Genomic DNA, 14,577 nt, shown 5'->3' on the forward strand with positions numbered 1-14,577 from the left:
CGCAGTATTCTCATCCACAAGTACCTGATTGAAACTATAGACCTTATGGAAATACAGCAACAATAGACTGGCTTCTCCACAATCTGTGTAATCACTTGTCAGCTGATTTATGCTGAATAATTCTATAGTCTGATTTTTACTTTCCTTGCCCTATTACCATAGGTAAGGAAAGTATTGCTTTCCGGAAAAAGTTAAGGTACCCCAATTTCTAAATTTCTATACGTTTCAAGGTCCCCTGAGTCCAAAAAAGTGGTTTTTGGGTATTGGTCTATATATATATATATATATATATGTGTGTGTGTGTGTGTGTGTGACTTGAAATTTGGAACTTAAGGTCCTTACAATATAAGGATCCGACACGAACAATTTCGATCTAATGCTCTAATGCAATTCAAGATGGCGGATAAAATGGCGAAAATGTTGTCAAAAACAGCTCCAACGATTTTGATCAAATTTATACCTAGAATAGTCATTAATAAGTTCTATCAACTGCCACAAGTCCCATATCTGTAAAAATTCCAGGAGCTCCGCCCCATCTATGCAAAGTTTGATTTTAGATTCCCAATTATCAGGCTTTAGGTACAATTTAAACAAAAAAATCCAAGTGGAAAAGATTGAGCATGAGAATCTCTACAATTAATGTTCAGTAACATTTCCACCTAAAATTCAAAATAAGCTGAAATGAAATCGAATCCGAGAAAATGTTGTTATTTCAATTGCAAACTGTTGGCAACTGTTGATTCTATTAAATCATTCAATATGAAGAGATAGCAAACTTCGTGTGTCTCCAGCGTTATTGTCTTGTCACCAGCTGGCTTGGATCTTTCAATGGTAGACTTGAGATGCGCGGGAACACTAGCGTCAGGTGATAAATTTGCATAACGGCAAGGAAAGTTGTGTGAGTGCGCCACACCAGATTTTTACTCTAATATTGGAGTATGAAGGAGGCTCCTTTTTCCTTTTATATTATCCTTTAAATGCAAAATTTCCAAAAACCTTGTATATACGTCGACGCGCAATTAAAAAAGGAACATACCTGTCAAATTTCATGAAAATCTATTACCGCGTTTCGCCGTAAATGCACAACATAAAAACATATAAACATTCAAACATTTAAACATTAAGAGAAATGCCAAACCGTCGACTTGAATCTTAGATCTCACTTCGCTCGGTCAATAATAGATTTTACTACTAGTGAGTACCGTGGCAAGACAATAAACTATTAATATATTGAAATCTCAAACTTGAATAATGAGTGAATAAAAATTTCTTATGAACTACCAAAGTTGCTTGGTGAAAGCAATCGACGAACAAACCCACAAATGAGGCATAGTCATCAGTAAGACCTTACTTCGCTTGCTCAATTAATTTTTACCTGCTAGGGGTGATAATAACATAATATCTAGGCTTATTAAAATTCAATTGGAGATAATGAGGGATTGATGGATTCGTAGCTTAAGACCTTAAATGTATTTATCAACTTTTTTGGATAAAGCAAACAAATACAATATTCAGAGAGAAAAAAAGGCAATTGCCCAAAACGTCTTCTATTTCTTAACTTTCTTAACTTTAATAGTCCAAATATTATGTCCATATTAATTTCTACAAATTATTATAATTATAAATCTTACCTATTTATTAATAATTTAGCTATGAATTACAACCAACTTCTTTCTGGAGAGTTACAATACTATTTGCTATTTGTAATTTATCACAATCTAATTCCATGAAAGTATAATGATTTTCACTTTTGAAAATTCATCAGATGGATTTGATTAGTACTGAACTACAAATGATGATTTAATGACAAATTTGTTATTATATATATATATATGAATTAAAGCAGGAGACATGAGACATAAGACATAAATAGATTGAAAACTTACAGTCCACTGAGTAGACTGCAGTTTATATATGAAAAAACTGCAGTCTACTCGGTTGAGGAAGGGAACTCAGTTCCCGAAAATTCCCCCCATTTCTAATGTAAGTTTTTAAGTGTTTTCAATCTATTTATGTCTTATGTCTCCTTTTTTAATTCATATTACAAGCTTTAAAGTGTCTTCTGTTATATATATATATATATATATATATATATATATATATATATTATATATATATATATATATATATATATATAGGTGTTTATGAACAACGTACCTCCTTGACAAGCGATATGGCGGCTGAGACACCTTCTCTGATGTCTGCCGGTTGATTGTAACGATTTCTCTTGACATGCTTAGAGCTGCGAACACTCGGCCCGGGGGATACCACATCGAAGGCAGTCTCAGCCACGTACTAAACAAACAAATAACAATCATCTCATTGCGATTAGGTAAATCAAAAGTTTGTTAACGAGAATTATATTACCAAGTATTACAAGTAATAGGCCTAGTTGATGAAAAGATGAATTTGCCATGACAGTATATTAAGATTTCATAATTTGTATTGTGATAAAATATACAACAAGAACTGAAAGGATTCGTTCGAAAAATTCGAAATCCATTTATTGAGCCAAAACAGTACACTAATAGGACAAGTCAAAATATTAAACGAGAAACAATAACAATAAGAAAATACAACATTATAACTCAACTATAAAGCTATCACCAAATCTGTAAGATCAGTTGATGACTACCGTATATTAAAAAAATCAACATAATAGATAGTCCAGGTTGATTGAAACAAACCCACAAATGAGGCTTCAGTCATCAGTAAGACCTTACTTAGCTTGCTCAATTAATTTTTACCTGCTAGGGGTGATAATAACATAATATCTAGGCTTATTAAAATACAAACGGTAAAAACGGCTCAAAAACGGTAAAGAGGGAAAAGTTTAGAACACGATTTTTGACCCTGCAGCTCTTATAAGGATAGTAAGTGGGTAAACATGTCATAAGTCCTCACTCCTACCCCCTGTGCTAAGGGGGTGGGGGTGGTTTCAGAGTACCATATTTGGTTTATCTCGAACAATATGCGTTTTTCGGAAATTATGGTCAAATACAAAATTGAAGCTTAAAAATTAGCCTACAAGTTTCATTTGTAACATTTTCTCATATCTCTTTCAGTTTTCTAGGTACCAAGTGCACCAAAGAAACGTACTTATTTGAAAAAAAAATCCGCGCGGTGAATTGGTCGGATAGACCAATCAGGGCATCAGGGGGAGCATCTGGAGGAGGAACTTCCCAAATTCATCCTCCCTCAAGTAGCCATTATGCTCTTGTCTAAAGAGCAGCGGGCCTTCTCAGTTGAGTTTCTTTTCTAATGGTGGTCGATCACTATCTTGTTCTTGCCACGCAACGTGCATTCCGCGCTCGATTTGAAATTCCTCCTTACAGACTCGTTCCTGGCCGTAATTCGATTCTGTCGTGGGTTGAATAATTTCGGGAGTGTGGAAGTGTCGCTAAACCCAGAAATGAGCTTCAACGAACCATTAGAACTCCAGAAAATATCGAAAGAGTGAGGCAGTCAGTAGTGCGTTCTCCCCGACATTTGGCTCGCAAACACGCAGCTGCTATGGCAATTTCTGACTCCACTGTTCGACGAATTTTCCATGAAGACCTTCAATTTCATCCATATTAATTGGCTGTTGTTTCAAGAAGAAGAGGTGGATAGGATTGTGATTGGTTTGAAGGGAAAAATGTCTACCGGTCTGGATGGAATGTCGACAATGATAATCAAGTATTGTAAGGAGAACTTATTAACTCCACTCACTTATCTAGTAAATGAATCACTAAAGAATGGTGTGTTCCCCAATAAATTGAAGGAGGCAAAAATAGTACCTATCCACAAGGGTGGTGACAAAAATGTGGCAAACAATTTTAGACCGATCACTTTAGGAAATTCTGTTGGCAAGGTGTTTGAAAAATGCATGTTAATTCGTCTTGTTGAGCATCTTATGCAGAATGGAATATTGGCGCAGGAGCAGCATGGTTTTCAGAAGGATAAATCCACGAAGACGGCAATCGCATCTATGTTTGAGGACATAATTGACATGATGGACATGGGGAAAAAGACTGTTGGAGTTTTCCTGGATTTAAGCAAAGCTTTTGACTGTGTGGACCATGAAATCTTGATGAAGAGGTTGGAGAGAGTGGGTGTGAGAGGTATTGAGCTAGAGTGGTTCAGGTCCTATCTCCTGAATAGGTCTCAAGCTGTTGAGATTTCAAGGGTGGAAGATGGGCAGTTGATGAAACATTTATCGAATAGTTTATCAGTAAATGCAGGTGTCCCACAAGGAAGTATCCTTGGACCATTGTTGTTTCTTTTGTATGTGAATGACATACCACAGGTTATATCACAGGGTAGAGTTCTATTATATGCTGACGACACTTCCTACATTTGTGGATCACAAGATGTGAATGTTTTAGAAATTGACACTTTTTTAAACATGAATGTCATAGCCCAATACCTTCAACAACTTAAGCTTGGAATAAATGAATCGAAATCACAATAATTACAGTTTAGACATAAGAATAACTCTAGGCCAACACATAATATTAATGTCCAGGTAAATAATACAAATGTTGACAAGCCTCTTTTTGTTAAGTTCCTAGGGGTAGCTTTAGACCAGTATTTATCATGGGATTACTATATTGATCAGCTTTGTAATAGAATCTCCTCAGGTGTTTTTGCACTCAGACAGATTAGAAGGTTAAATGATTCCAAACTGACAATGGCAGTCTTCCATTCCCTAATTATGTCACATATTCGCTATGCCATTGTTGTCTGGGGTGGGTCCTGTCAGAATTTGGAGAGAGTTTTCAGGCTGCAGAAAAAAGCTATACGGTCAATAAAAGGAATTATGCCTCTCGAATCTTGCAGGAATCATTTCAAGGAGCTAGGCATTATCACCGTTCCCTCTCTTTACATTTATGAGGTGATTATGTACTTCAGGAGAAATAAGGCTTCGGCTAGAAATAGTGATTCCCACAGATATCAAACCAGAAATAGAGGAGACTTTGCTTCCATGTACCATAGGACATATATGGGTCTTAAATTTTTTAGAAAGCTTCATGATGATATGAAAAACGTTGAAGATCTCAATTTATTCGGAAGGAAGTTAAAAGAGTTATTGATGGAAGGTGTATTTTATACCACACAGGAATATATGTGTAGGGAGGGGCCCTTTGTGTGTTGATATGTTTATATATGTATGTGTGTGTGTATGTATGTATATGAGTATGTGTAATGTGTATTTTTTCTTATTGAAAGTAATGTTTTCAAGCATTTTTTTTGACAATTCTCAAACTCTGTTAAGAGTCTCTGAGAAGATATTAAAAACAAAACAAACAAACAAACAATTGACTGAACGCGATTTTTTTGCCGATCGAAATGCATGTGATATGCTGATTGACAACCTGCCTGAAGACGCGGTCATTTTTTTCAGTGACGAGTCTCACTCCCATATGCGTTTCTTCAATGCGATTTTTTATGGGGTTATTTGAAATTCTTGGTTTATGTCGATCGACCAGGGACCATAACACACCTTAAGAACAACATTCGCGACGCTATTGCCAACATACCGATTGATACCTACTACAACGAGTGGATACAAATCTGATGTGCCATTCATCTGATGTAATATCCAAGACTTCATGAAAAAATAGAGATATTGTATTATATTTTCATATAAGAAAAAAGATTGAAACAATAACTAAAGTACTTTGTTTCTATTGACCTTTCAAATAGGTGAGTTTCTCTGGCGCAACTTGTATAAGCTCTTGAAGGTGTCTTAAAGCTCTTGAAGGGTTTTAAGGAAAACCCTTCTGTCTCCGATTTTTTTCATCTTTTTGGCCTCATAACTTTTTAACGATTAATTGAAAAAATCCGTGCTAATCATGAGCTCATAGAGCGTCATATTCTCTTCAATTTCATGTATTATTTCTTTATTTTGCGCATCACCCTAAGATTGTTGCAGCTGTTATAGTGTTGAATGTAAAATCTTCAGCTCTACAACAGTATATCAATTGACAGGAAAATTTGGAGGGAATGTTTGGAACACAATATTTGACTTCGCAGCTTTGTTTGGACTAGTTAGAAGGTAAACATATCAAAAGTCCTCATCCCTACCCTTTGTGCTTAAGGAATGAGGGTGGTTTAAAAGTTTCGTTTTTTAATTTCTTGCCAACACGCATGCATCACAATTCAAAACAATGCATTTCAGCGACATGACTATTTGAACAAAAATGAAGCTAGATAAATTTCCTACAAGTTTTGTTCAGTAAAGTTTTGTGATATCTCCTTTAGTTTTCGAGATGTTCACCTTTAAAAGAGTAAACTTTTTGAAGACAGTTTTTCTTCCATTTTTTTGCAATTTCAGGCTTATTACTCAATAGCAATGCATCGAAAAAATAAGAACTGAACGTTGGGTTGTAGAGGATTAATTTCTCTTCAATTTGGTGTATCATTTTAACATATTATGCTTTCCAACAATTGTTATAGCAGCTTTAGTGTTGAGTATGAAATTCTGGTAGTGTCAAAAGGGGGTAGGAGTGAGGACTTTTCATATGTTTAACCCTTTACTATCCTCAAAAGAACTGCAGGTTCAAAAATTGTGTTCCAAACTTTTCCCTCTATAATCTTTCGTTGACTGGACTAAGAATCTTTCAAAAAATGAACATCATATAGAGTATGAGAATAAGAATATTCATTTGCGAAGATCAATTCCAAGTGAATTACTGACTTTGCAGTGCTGAGTTGCACCAACCAGAAATTTGAGTACCAGCTTTTAGCATTAATTGTGAATATTGTAGGTGTAGGGTTGATACAGTTAAGTCTAAGCAAGCCAATAAAAAACAAAATGAAAATAGATGAGAGTGAGCTGTGACCTGTATCGCTTGCACTATTCTGGTGGTGATTTCTAGGGCTGCCATGGCGGTGGAGGTTGTGAAAGAGTTGGCACCTCTCTGCAGTCCGCGTACTATGCGCCCATCTTTCTGATATTGCTCGATCGGCAACCAGAACAAGTCCCGGATTCCTTGAGCTGAAACAATCAAAATGCATTTTCATCATATTAAAATAATTTTAATCAATTAAATACTAATCTATGTACTATTGATTCAAAAATATTTTTCAATATTCTCTATTATAAAATTCGAATAGATGAAATCTTAAGGCGGCGGCGGAAAAAATAGTTTCAATGGGTACACTGTCTTAATAATATAGTAACTGTAACAATATTTTTGAATAAGGTCAGAAAACAATAATTTCTAATAATAATATTATTATTATCATCAAACGATTTGAAACAGGTGATTAGGATATTGAAAAACATCTATCCTACCTTCATTGAGTATTCCCAAAAGGAGTGGCTGTGGTATTAAGCCTGGCTTCCACGATATTCTAGTAGGCTAGGGGTTCCCAAACTTTTTTGTACCACGCCCCCCTGCACATGTCAGCCTTTCATTTTGCAATATCCTGCTATAAGTGGTGCTGTAAATAACTGCTATGGAGGGGGACAGAGCTTTGAACTCTTGTGTTTTGTAGTTGCCTTGTGTGTAAAACTGTGGCTTTCTTCGATAATGATTACAACTTTATTGAAAATTTACAAAAACGAATATGAAAATCTAGAAGCCCCCCCCTCCAACGAGTTTGAGAAACCCTGTAGTAGACATTCTTGTTACTGGGAGCAATTTTCAAGAAAAATGTAACTTGAACAGGATACAGGTTCCCAAACAATTCGAGTAGCATGCTTCTGATAACCTGCCTCCAGTAACTAGAAAGTCTTCTGGAATCGTAAAACCCAGGTATTAAAATGAACTAGAGCAAAATGTCTGTATTATCTGTTGCCAATAATAATAATTTGTAGAGTTGAATACCTAGCTGCACTAATGAATTGATTGGTCCAACTCCACCCAGAATGGCCGGCAATTGATTCTTCTTGATATCTTGCAGCCATTCAGTCAGTACGTACGAAATCAATTTCTCAATACCTAACAACCTGAAACGAATAAAAAAAGATTTTTATCATACATAAATCATTGTGTTTTTAAAACCCTTTGAAATTATAAAGGAAATCAAACTAAAGAAATTAGTTAATTTACAACATCTCCTTCCATACTGTATAAACTTTGATTAGAAAATAAACAACACATATTATCGTATGAAACCCCCATTTCGGTGAATAGTTTTCGAAGCCAAACACAGCATATTTAGGTTAGCAATATATCAAATTCAATACTACTTGAATGAACGTCAATATACCAAACATGAGATTCAATGATTTTATACATCATTTTCCAATCATTATATTCTAATATCAATCAGACTAATAAATGTTAAATGTAATCAAGACTTCCAATCTTCTCCTTCTTTGTATCTAGTTACCAGTTTATTTATTTAGCCGCAGAGCTGCTTTTTCATGTGCTCAAATTCTATTGTACAATAATTTATTATTACAAGACAGGTTGAGAGAAAACACTTTCAATGATATAATACAATGTTCAAATAATATGTTTAATTTCATTGACATTATTAAAAAAAAAAAATAATCATAATTTACCCAGTTTGGTGATTGAGCCGAATGAGGCGTATTTCAGAGTTGGAAAGCTGGCCCAATCCCATGAGCAGACCAGCCCACGGCCCGTGAGTCATGTCCACTCGTTTCCCTTGGTAATCCAATCGAATACGAACTTCAGGCGTGAAATTAAACTCTCTGCAAACATTCAACTACATTCAATTTAACTGGTAACTTGAGCAATAAATAAAGTGGTATTTAATAGCAAATACTAGGTATTTAGTAGCATAATACTCCAAATAACTCAGCTCTATTCTCATAAATTCCTCAATTTGCCTTATCCACCATTTCGTTTAGGTGTCTAGGCTTATGTACTTTGAAACTATATTGAAGAGTTTATGTCACAACTATTCAATACATTCAATTCTATTCTAAATAGCCTTTCATAAGAAAATGAACAACACTTATTTTCTAATGATATCCAATTTAGTAACTTATGAAGCTTAATATTTTTCGTTACAATAATTTTAATAAGGTAACATAGTTACTTAATAAACAGATTATAGCATTGAGTAGGATACTAACTTTCATTAAACGTCGTGCAAGGAAACATTATTACCTGAAAAATATTGGTGATGATACAGAGGGCTTGTTAGCATTGAGCTTCTCATTGGACGGTGAGGGTTGCATGGGATTTTTCGATGGCTCCATGCCCATCACTGGTGGTTGGGAGCTCCTTGCACTCCTAATAGCTACCACATTACATTCTGGAAGAAAATGATTTTCTTAGAGATCTCTATTGTATGAGAAACAGTGAATATTAGTAAAATAATCATAAAAGTAAACGCAGAACGACGATTGTAATCCATCCGTTTTATTTCGACCGATGTTTCTATCAATGCTTGAAATATTCTGCTCATCATATTACAGTCCATTCATAATACTGCACAACTAACGTAGCTTATTACATGTATTATTATTATTATAACTTATTACTCTAACAATGTAGCTATTAAATGAGGTCGAGAAATGTGATTTTAAAACTAAAAAACCTACCTAAATAAGTAAAATTCTAAAATTAAATAGGACTACGATGGTGAATCAAATGAAAACCTTAAAAGTGTTATATATTATTTATTTTGAGAATTAAGTGAAACTCACTTTTATCATTTTTTGACATAGTCTTCTTGCACTGTTATGCAAGTGTTGGACCGCTTTGGAAGCGCATGGATACCACGTTTGAAGAGCTCTTTTGGTTGTGCCTCAAGCCACTCGTGCACCGCGCTTTTCACTTCTTCATCACTTTGGAAAGGCTTGCCTTCCATTGCATCTTTAAGCTTTCCAAACACATCAAGTCATTGGGGGCGAGGTATGGAGAATAAGGTGGGGGAATGAGGCATTCAAAATTTATATTCTGGATAGTTTGAACCAAGAGACGGGCTGTAATGCTGTGACAACACATCTGAAGTGACAACAATCATCAATGTCCTCGCCGTTTACTCCTGATTGCTGGCCTGAAGTTGATTTTTTAAGAGATTTGAATAAGAACTAATGTTTACTGGCATTCCCCTGCCAATGCAATGCTCCAAAATTACTCCGTTCACATCGCAGACAGGTCCAGTCAAGAAAAGGTTATAGAGGGAAAAGTTGGGAAGACAATTTTTGACCCCGCAGTTCTTTTCAGGGTAGTAAGGAGGTAAACATATCAAAAGTCCCCACCCCTACCACCTGTGCTAAGGGGGTGGGGGTGGGGGTGGTTTAAAGGTAGCATGTTTTGGTTTCTCGCATAAAACTCAGAAAATATGTATCTTAAGGACTTGACTGTCATATAACAAATTAAAGCTTACATAATTTCCTACAATATTCATTTCACAACTTTTTTTTATATCTCCTCTAGTTTTCGAGATATCCGCTCTTGAAGGTGTGACATTTAAAAAAAAAACATGTTTGCCACCAATTTTTTTCTATTTTTGCTTTATAACGTTTTAAAAATCGACAGGAAGAGTCCATGCTGACCACATAAGACAAATAGTTTTCGAGTTATTTGGGAGAAACCAAAAAATTGTACCTTTGAACCACCCCCACCATCTTAGCACAGGGGGTAGGGGTGGGGACTTTTGATATGTTTACCTCCTTACTACCCTGAACAGAACTGCAGGGTTAAAAATTGCCTTCCAAACATTTCCCTCTATACCCTTTTTTGAGCATTCATTGCCTAAGAAGGGAGTCAGCAAGAGTTTTAACTGCTCAAATCAAAATCAAATCAAATCTTTATTTGTCCCAAAAACATAATTACAATGACAAAAATGGTTGTAAATGAAAAAAGTAAAATACAATATAAAATGAAAAAGAAAAATACCATTAATAGGATTGTACATAACTATATTAAAAACGGGAAGTCCCTGCAAGGTTCGAGGAACCTGAGCGCAGAGGCCGAGTGTTCAATGCTTAACAGTAGGTACATGAAAATAATAATGGGATATTATTAAGAAATAGGGAAAAGAAAAAGTGAGTGAGGAAGGGAAGAGAAAGAGCAGAGTGAAGGCTTAGGGGAAAGTGAAGAATAGTTGAAAATTACATAAAAAACATGAGAAGTCTTTATACTAAGCTATGAGGAAATTACATTGCCAAAATTACATTGTTCGAGATTATCCATGTATGAATTTCAATTAGCAGTTTTCTATTCAATTTACAAGTGATAAAATGGTTAGGAATAACATTGATGAGCTTTGATACCTGATATAAAAATTGTTTTCTACAAATTGATAAAATAGTATCTGTAATTTGAAAGGTAATAGATGAGGGACGGAGGTTATACGGTGAGACACGCAGGTTGAAAAGATTCATATGTTTATTTATGTATATGATTAAATTTTTCATGTAAAGCTGCCTGACAGTTAAAACATCTAGCTCACTAAACAGAAACTCACTTGGATAGAGTCTGGGTTTTCCCAATATAGCTCTTATAAGGTGTTTTTGAATTACAAAAATTTTCTCCAAGTGGTTTGAGTATGTTCCACCCCAAAATGTTTATTCCATATTGCAGAAATGATTGAATGTAGGTAAAATATATGAGTCTTGAGATTTTTTATTACCAACTTGGCTGATATTACGGAATTTACTTATCCAATGTCTGAGTTTGTTACATGTACTATTGATGTGAACATCCCAACGCAAATGTTGATCAATCATTACACCCAAATATTTAACACAATGTTCTCTATCAAGCTTTGAGCATGTACAATTCATCCAATCAGATTCGTTGCAATTTACATTATGGATTTTAATGGAATCCAAACCTTGCGGCTGGCCTATAGAATTTGGAGAGAAAGACATGAAATTACTTTTTTTTATGTTCAATGTTAATATATGCTCATCAAACCAGGATTTTACTATTTTAAGTCCGGATTCTGCTGCTTTTTTAGTATCCTCCCAATTCGTTTCACTGAATAACAATGAAGTGTCATCAGCAAAAGCGATTGAGAGACCATTTTTTAATTCTAACTTGAGAAGATCATTAATGTAGATTAGGAAGAGAATCGGCGACAAGACTGTTCCTTGTGGAAGACCGTAATCAGTGAGTTGTTCAAGGCTGGTTTTATTATCAATTTTGAGCATTTGGAATCTATTTTTTAAATAGCTCTTAAATAATTCAAGGGCTATTCCTCGAATACCCAACTTTTCCATTTTTATCAGAAGTTTTGAGTGAGAAATAGTGTCAAAAGCTTTAGCAAGGTCTAAAAATATGGCTATTGTTTTATTTTTGTTATTGAAATTTTCTGTTATTTTCTGTGTTAGAAGAGATATTGCATCTACTGTACTTTTTTTAGACTGAAACCCAAATTGATTTTTGTTAATTATATTATGCTTTAGGAGATAGCTAACTAAACGGTATTTTATTATCTTTTCAATCATTTTGGAAAAAGTACACAACAAACTGATTGGATGATAATTTGATGGATTAGAAGCATCACCTGATTTATGTAGGGGTATGATATTGGCCAATTTTAAACTATCAGGGAAAAAACCCTCCGAAAAACATTGATTTATTATCACCTTCAATGGTTTATAATATGTGGTGAAATAGTTTTTAAAATCCTATTGCTAATATTGTCAATTCCTGGAGCTGAGTTATTGTTTAGAGAGTTTATTGTAGCAGTAATTTCATTTTCATTGGTAGGTGTCAAGAAGAAAAGAGTTGTAATGCTCCACACATGAGTCCTTGAAATGATTACATGTTGTTGCAATGGGATTATTTGACTTCAATTTCTCAGCATAAAGTTTTCCTACGCGAGCAAAATGTTGATTTAGTGTATCAGCTTCTATTTTGGGAATTTTTTTAGTATGTCTTCTACCTAACAATTCGTTTAGAGTTTCCCAGATTTTCTTAGAGTTGTTTATATTCTGATTAATTTTATTCTTATAATACTCACATTTATTCTGTTTTATTAATTTATTAAGAAGATTCCTGTAATTTTTATACTCATTTCTTAAACGGTCATTGAAAGGCTGCTTTGAAAGTGTTTTAAACAATTTGTCCCGTTTTTTAATCGAATGTACAAGACCACGCGTAATCCAAGGTTTAAGGGGTTGTAATTTATGCGGAATCTTTACTGTAACTGTAGCAAGTTTAATGTGATTTGATATTTTGTCAGTTAAAATTTGCATTGCTTCATTCACATGTAAATTGTCATCTAATAAGTTATCCCAGTTTTCAGTTTTAATGGATAATATTAATTTATTGAAATCTATTTTATTGAAAGAATTATTTTTACTTACAATTTTGTCAGTTGAAAGATCAATGTGGATGCTGACACAAAAGTGATCAGTGATGTTTGTTTTTATTACTGAACTTAATACATTGTCGGGATTGAAAGAGGAATTCTTTAAAAATATGTGATCGATAATCGATTCAGTGCCGTTTTGAACTCTAGTAGGCTTGTTTATGTATGATTTAAAACCATTCAAAGATAAAATTCCGAAATATTCATAAGTCGCAAGCGTAGACTTATTCAGATGTATATTCAAGTCACCGGCAAAAATTATATTGGGCTTATTTTTGATAGAATACAAACAATCATTCAAACAATTGAGGAAATTATCTACATTGATTGAAGGAGACCTATAAACAGCGATAAGTGTTATCTTATCCTTCGCACCTGGCACTTGTACATCCAAAAGAATTGAGTTAGATTCTTTTATTTCGTAATCCAACTCATCTACTATAAAATTACATTTGAAAAAGACACAAATTCCATCACATTTATTTGTTTTACATGGCTTGTTAACCACTGAATAACCATTCAAATTAAAATTAAAATCATCCTCTTCAACTATCCAAGTCTCACTGATAGCCCAGTCAATGAAGGTCCAAAAAAGCAGTTTCGATCCGAAAATTAAATAAAAGCTGAATTTCCCATCATCGATAGAACCCTCCCAGAGGGTCATTCTCCCAAAAGTCCCAAGAAATCCCCTTGGAGCTTTCCGCCCCAGCCCCCCAAAACATGAAAAATGCAGGGAAACACGGGAAATCAATTATCTCTCTAACCATTGATCAGAAACAGTTTTATTATATGCCATTCGATTCGTTACATTATGGAATACAATATTAGTTATATTCATTTTTCCAAAAAAATTAACAGTTTTCTTGATAAAATAATATATATGTAAAACTTCAGGGGGTTTGTGATTTGATTTTTTTGTTTTCTTCGATTAACTTCAAAGCAAGTAGTTTTAAAGGAAAATGAGCCAAATAATTAATGTAGCCACTGTCATTGCAAATCCATTGATGAATATTGTTATGTATTTGCGATTCGATTTGACGCTGTGGAAGGGGAAACAGTCGACGCGGAACGGCGCGGCTGACTCTCTTAGCCATAGTAAACAGCAAACTGGAAATCAATTATCTCTGTAACCATTAATCGAAAAAAATCTATCATACGTCATTCGATTCGATAAATTAAGGACTACAATATTAGTCGGATTCATTATCTCAATAAATCGAACAGTTTCTTTGATAAAATAATATAATGTAAAAATTTAGGGGTTTTTCGATTTGATTTTTGTTTTCTCCGATTAACTTCGAAGCAAATAATCTAAAGAAAATTAGACAAATAATTAAT

General features: G+C 34.3%; 1 protein-coding gene across 3 annotated transcripts in view; it reads right to left on the reverse strand.

Moving 5' to 3' along the window:
* The window catches only part of LOC111056989 (autophagy-related protein 2 homolog B), a 113,131-nt gene that overhangs the window by 5,238 nt on the left and 93,316 nt on the right, over window positions 1-14,577 (reverse strand). For all 3 annotated transcript variants that reach the window (XM_039427516.1, XM_039427517.1, XM_039427518.1), the window contains 5 exons: window positions 9,075-9,222; window positions 8,501-8,653; window positions 7,818-7,939; window positions 6,828-6,982; window positions 2,158-2,295 (listed from right to left, as the gene is read on the reverse strand). In XM_039427516.1, the coding sequence (XP_039283450.1) occupies window positions 2,158-2,295; window positions 6,828-6,982; window positions 7,818-7,939; window positions 8,501-8,653; window positions 9,075-9,222 (716 nt within the window). The remainder of the gene's footprint in view (window positions 1-2,157; window positions 2,296-6,827; window positions 6,983-7,817; window positions 7,940-8,500; window positions 8,654-9,074; window positions 9,223-14,577) is intronic.

The sequence above is a fragment of the Nilaparvata lugens genome, chromosome 4 (assembly GCF_014356525.2).
Source record: "Nilaparvata lugens isolate BPH chromosome 4, ASM1435652v1, whole genome shotgun sequence".
Taxonomy (NCBI): Eukaryota; Metazoa; Arthropoda; class Insecta; order Hemiptera; family Delphacidae; genus Nilaparvata; species Nilaparvata lugens.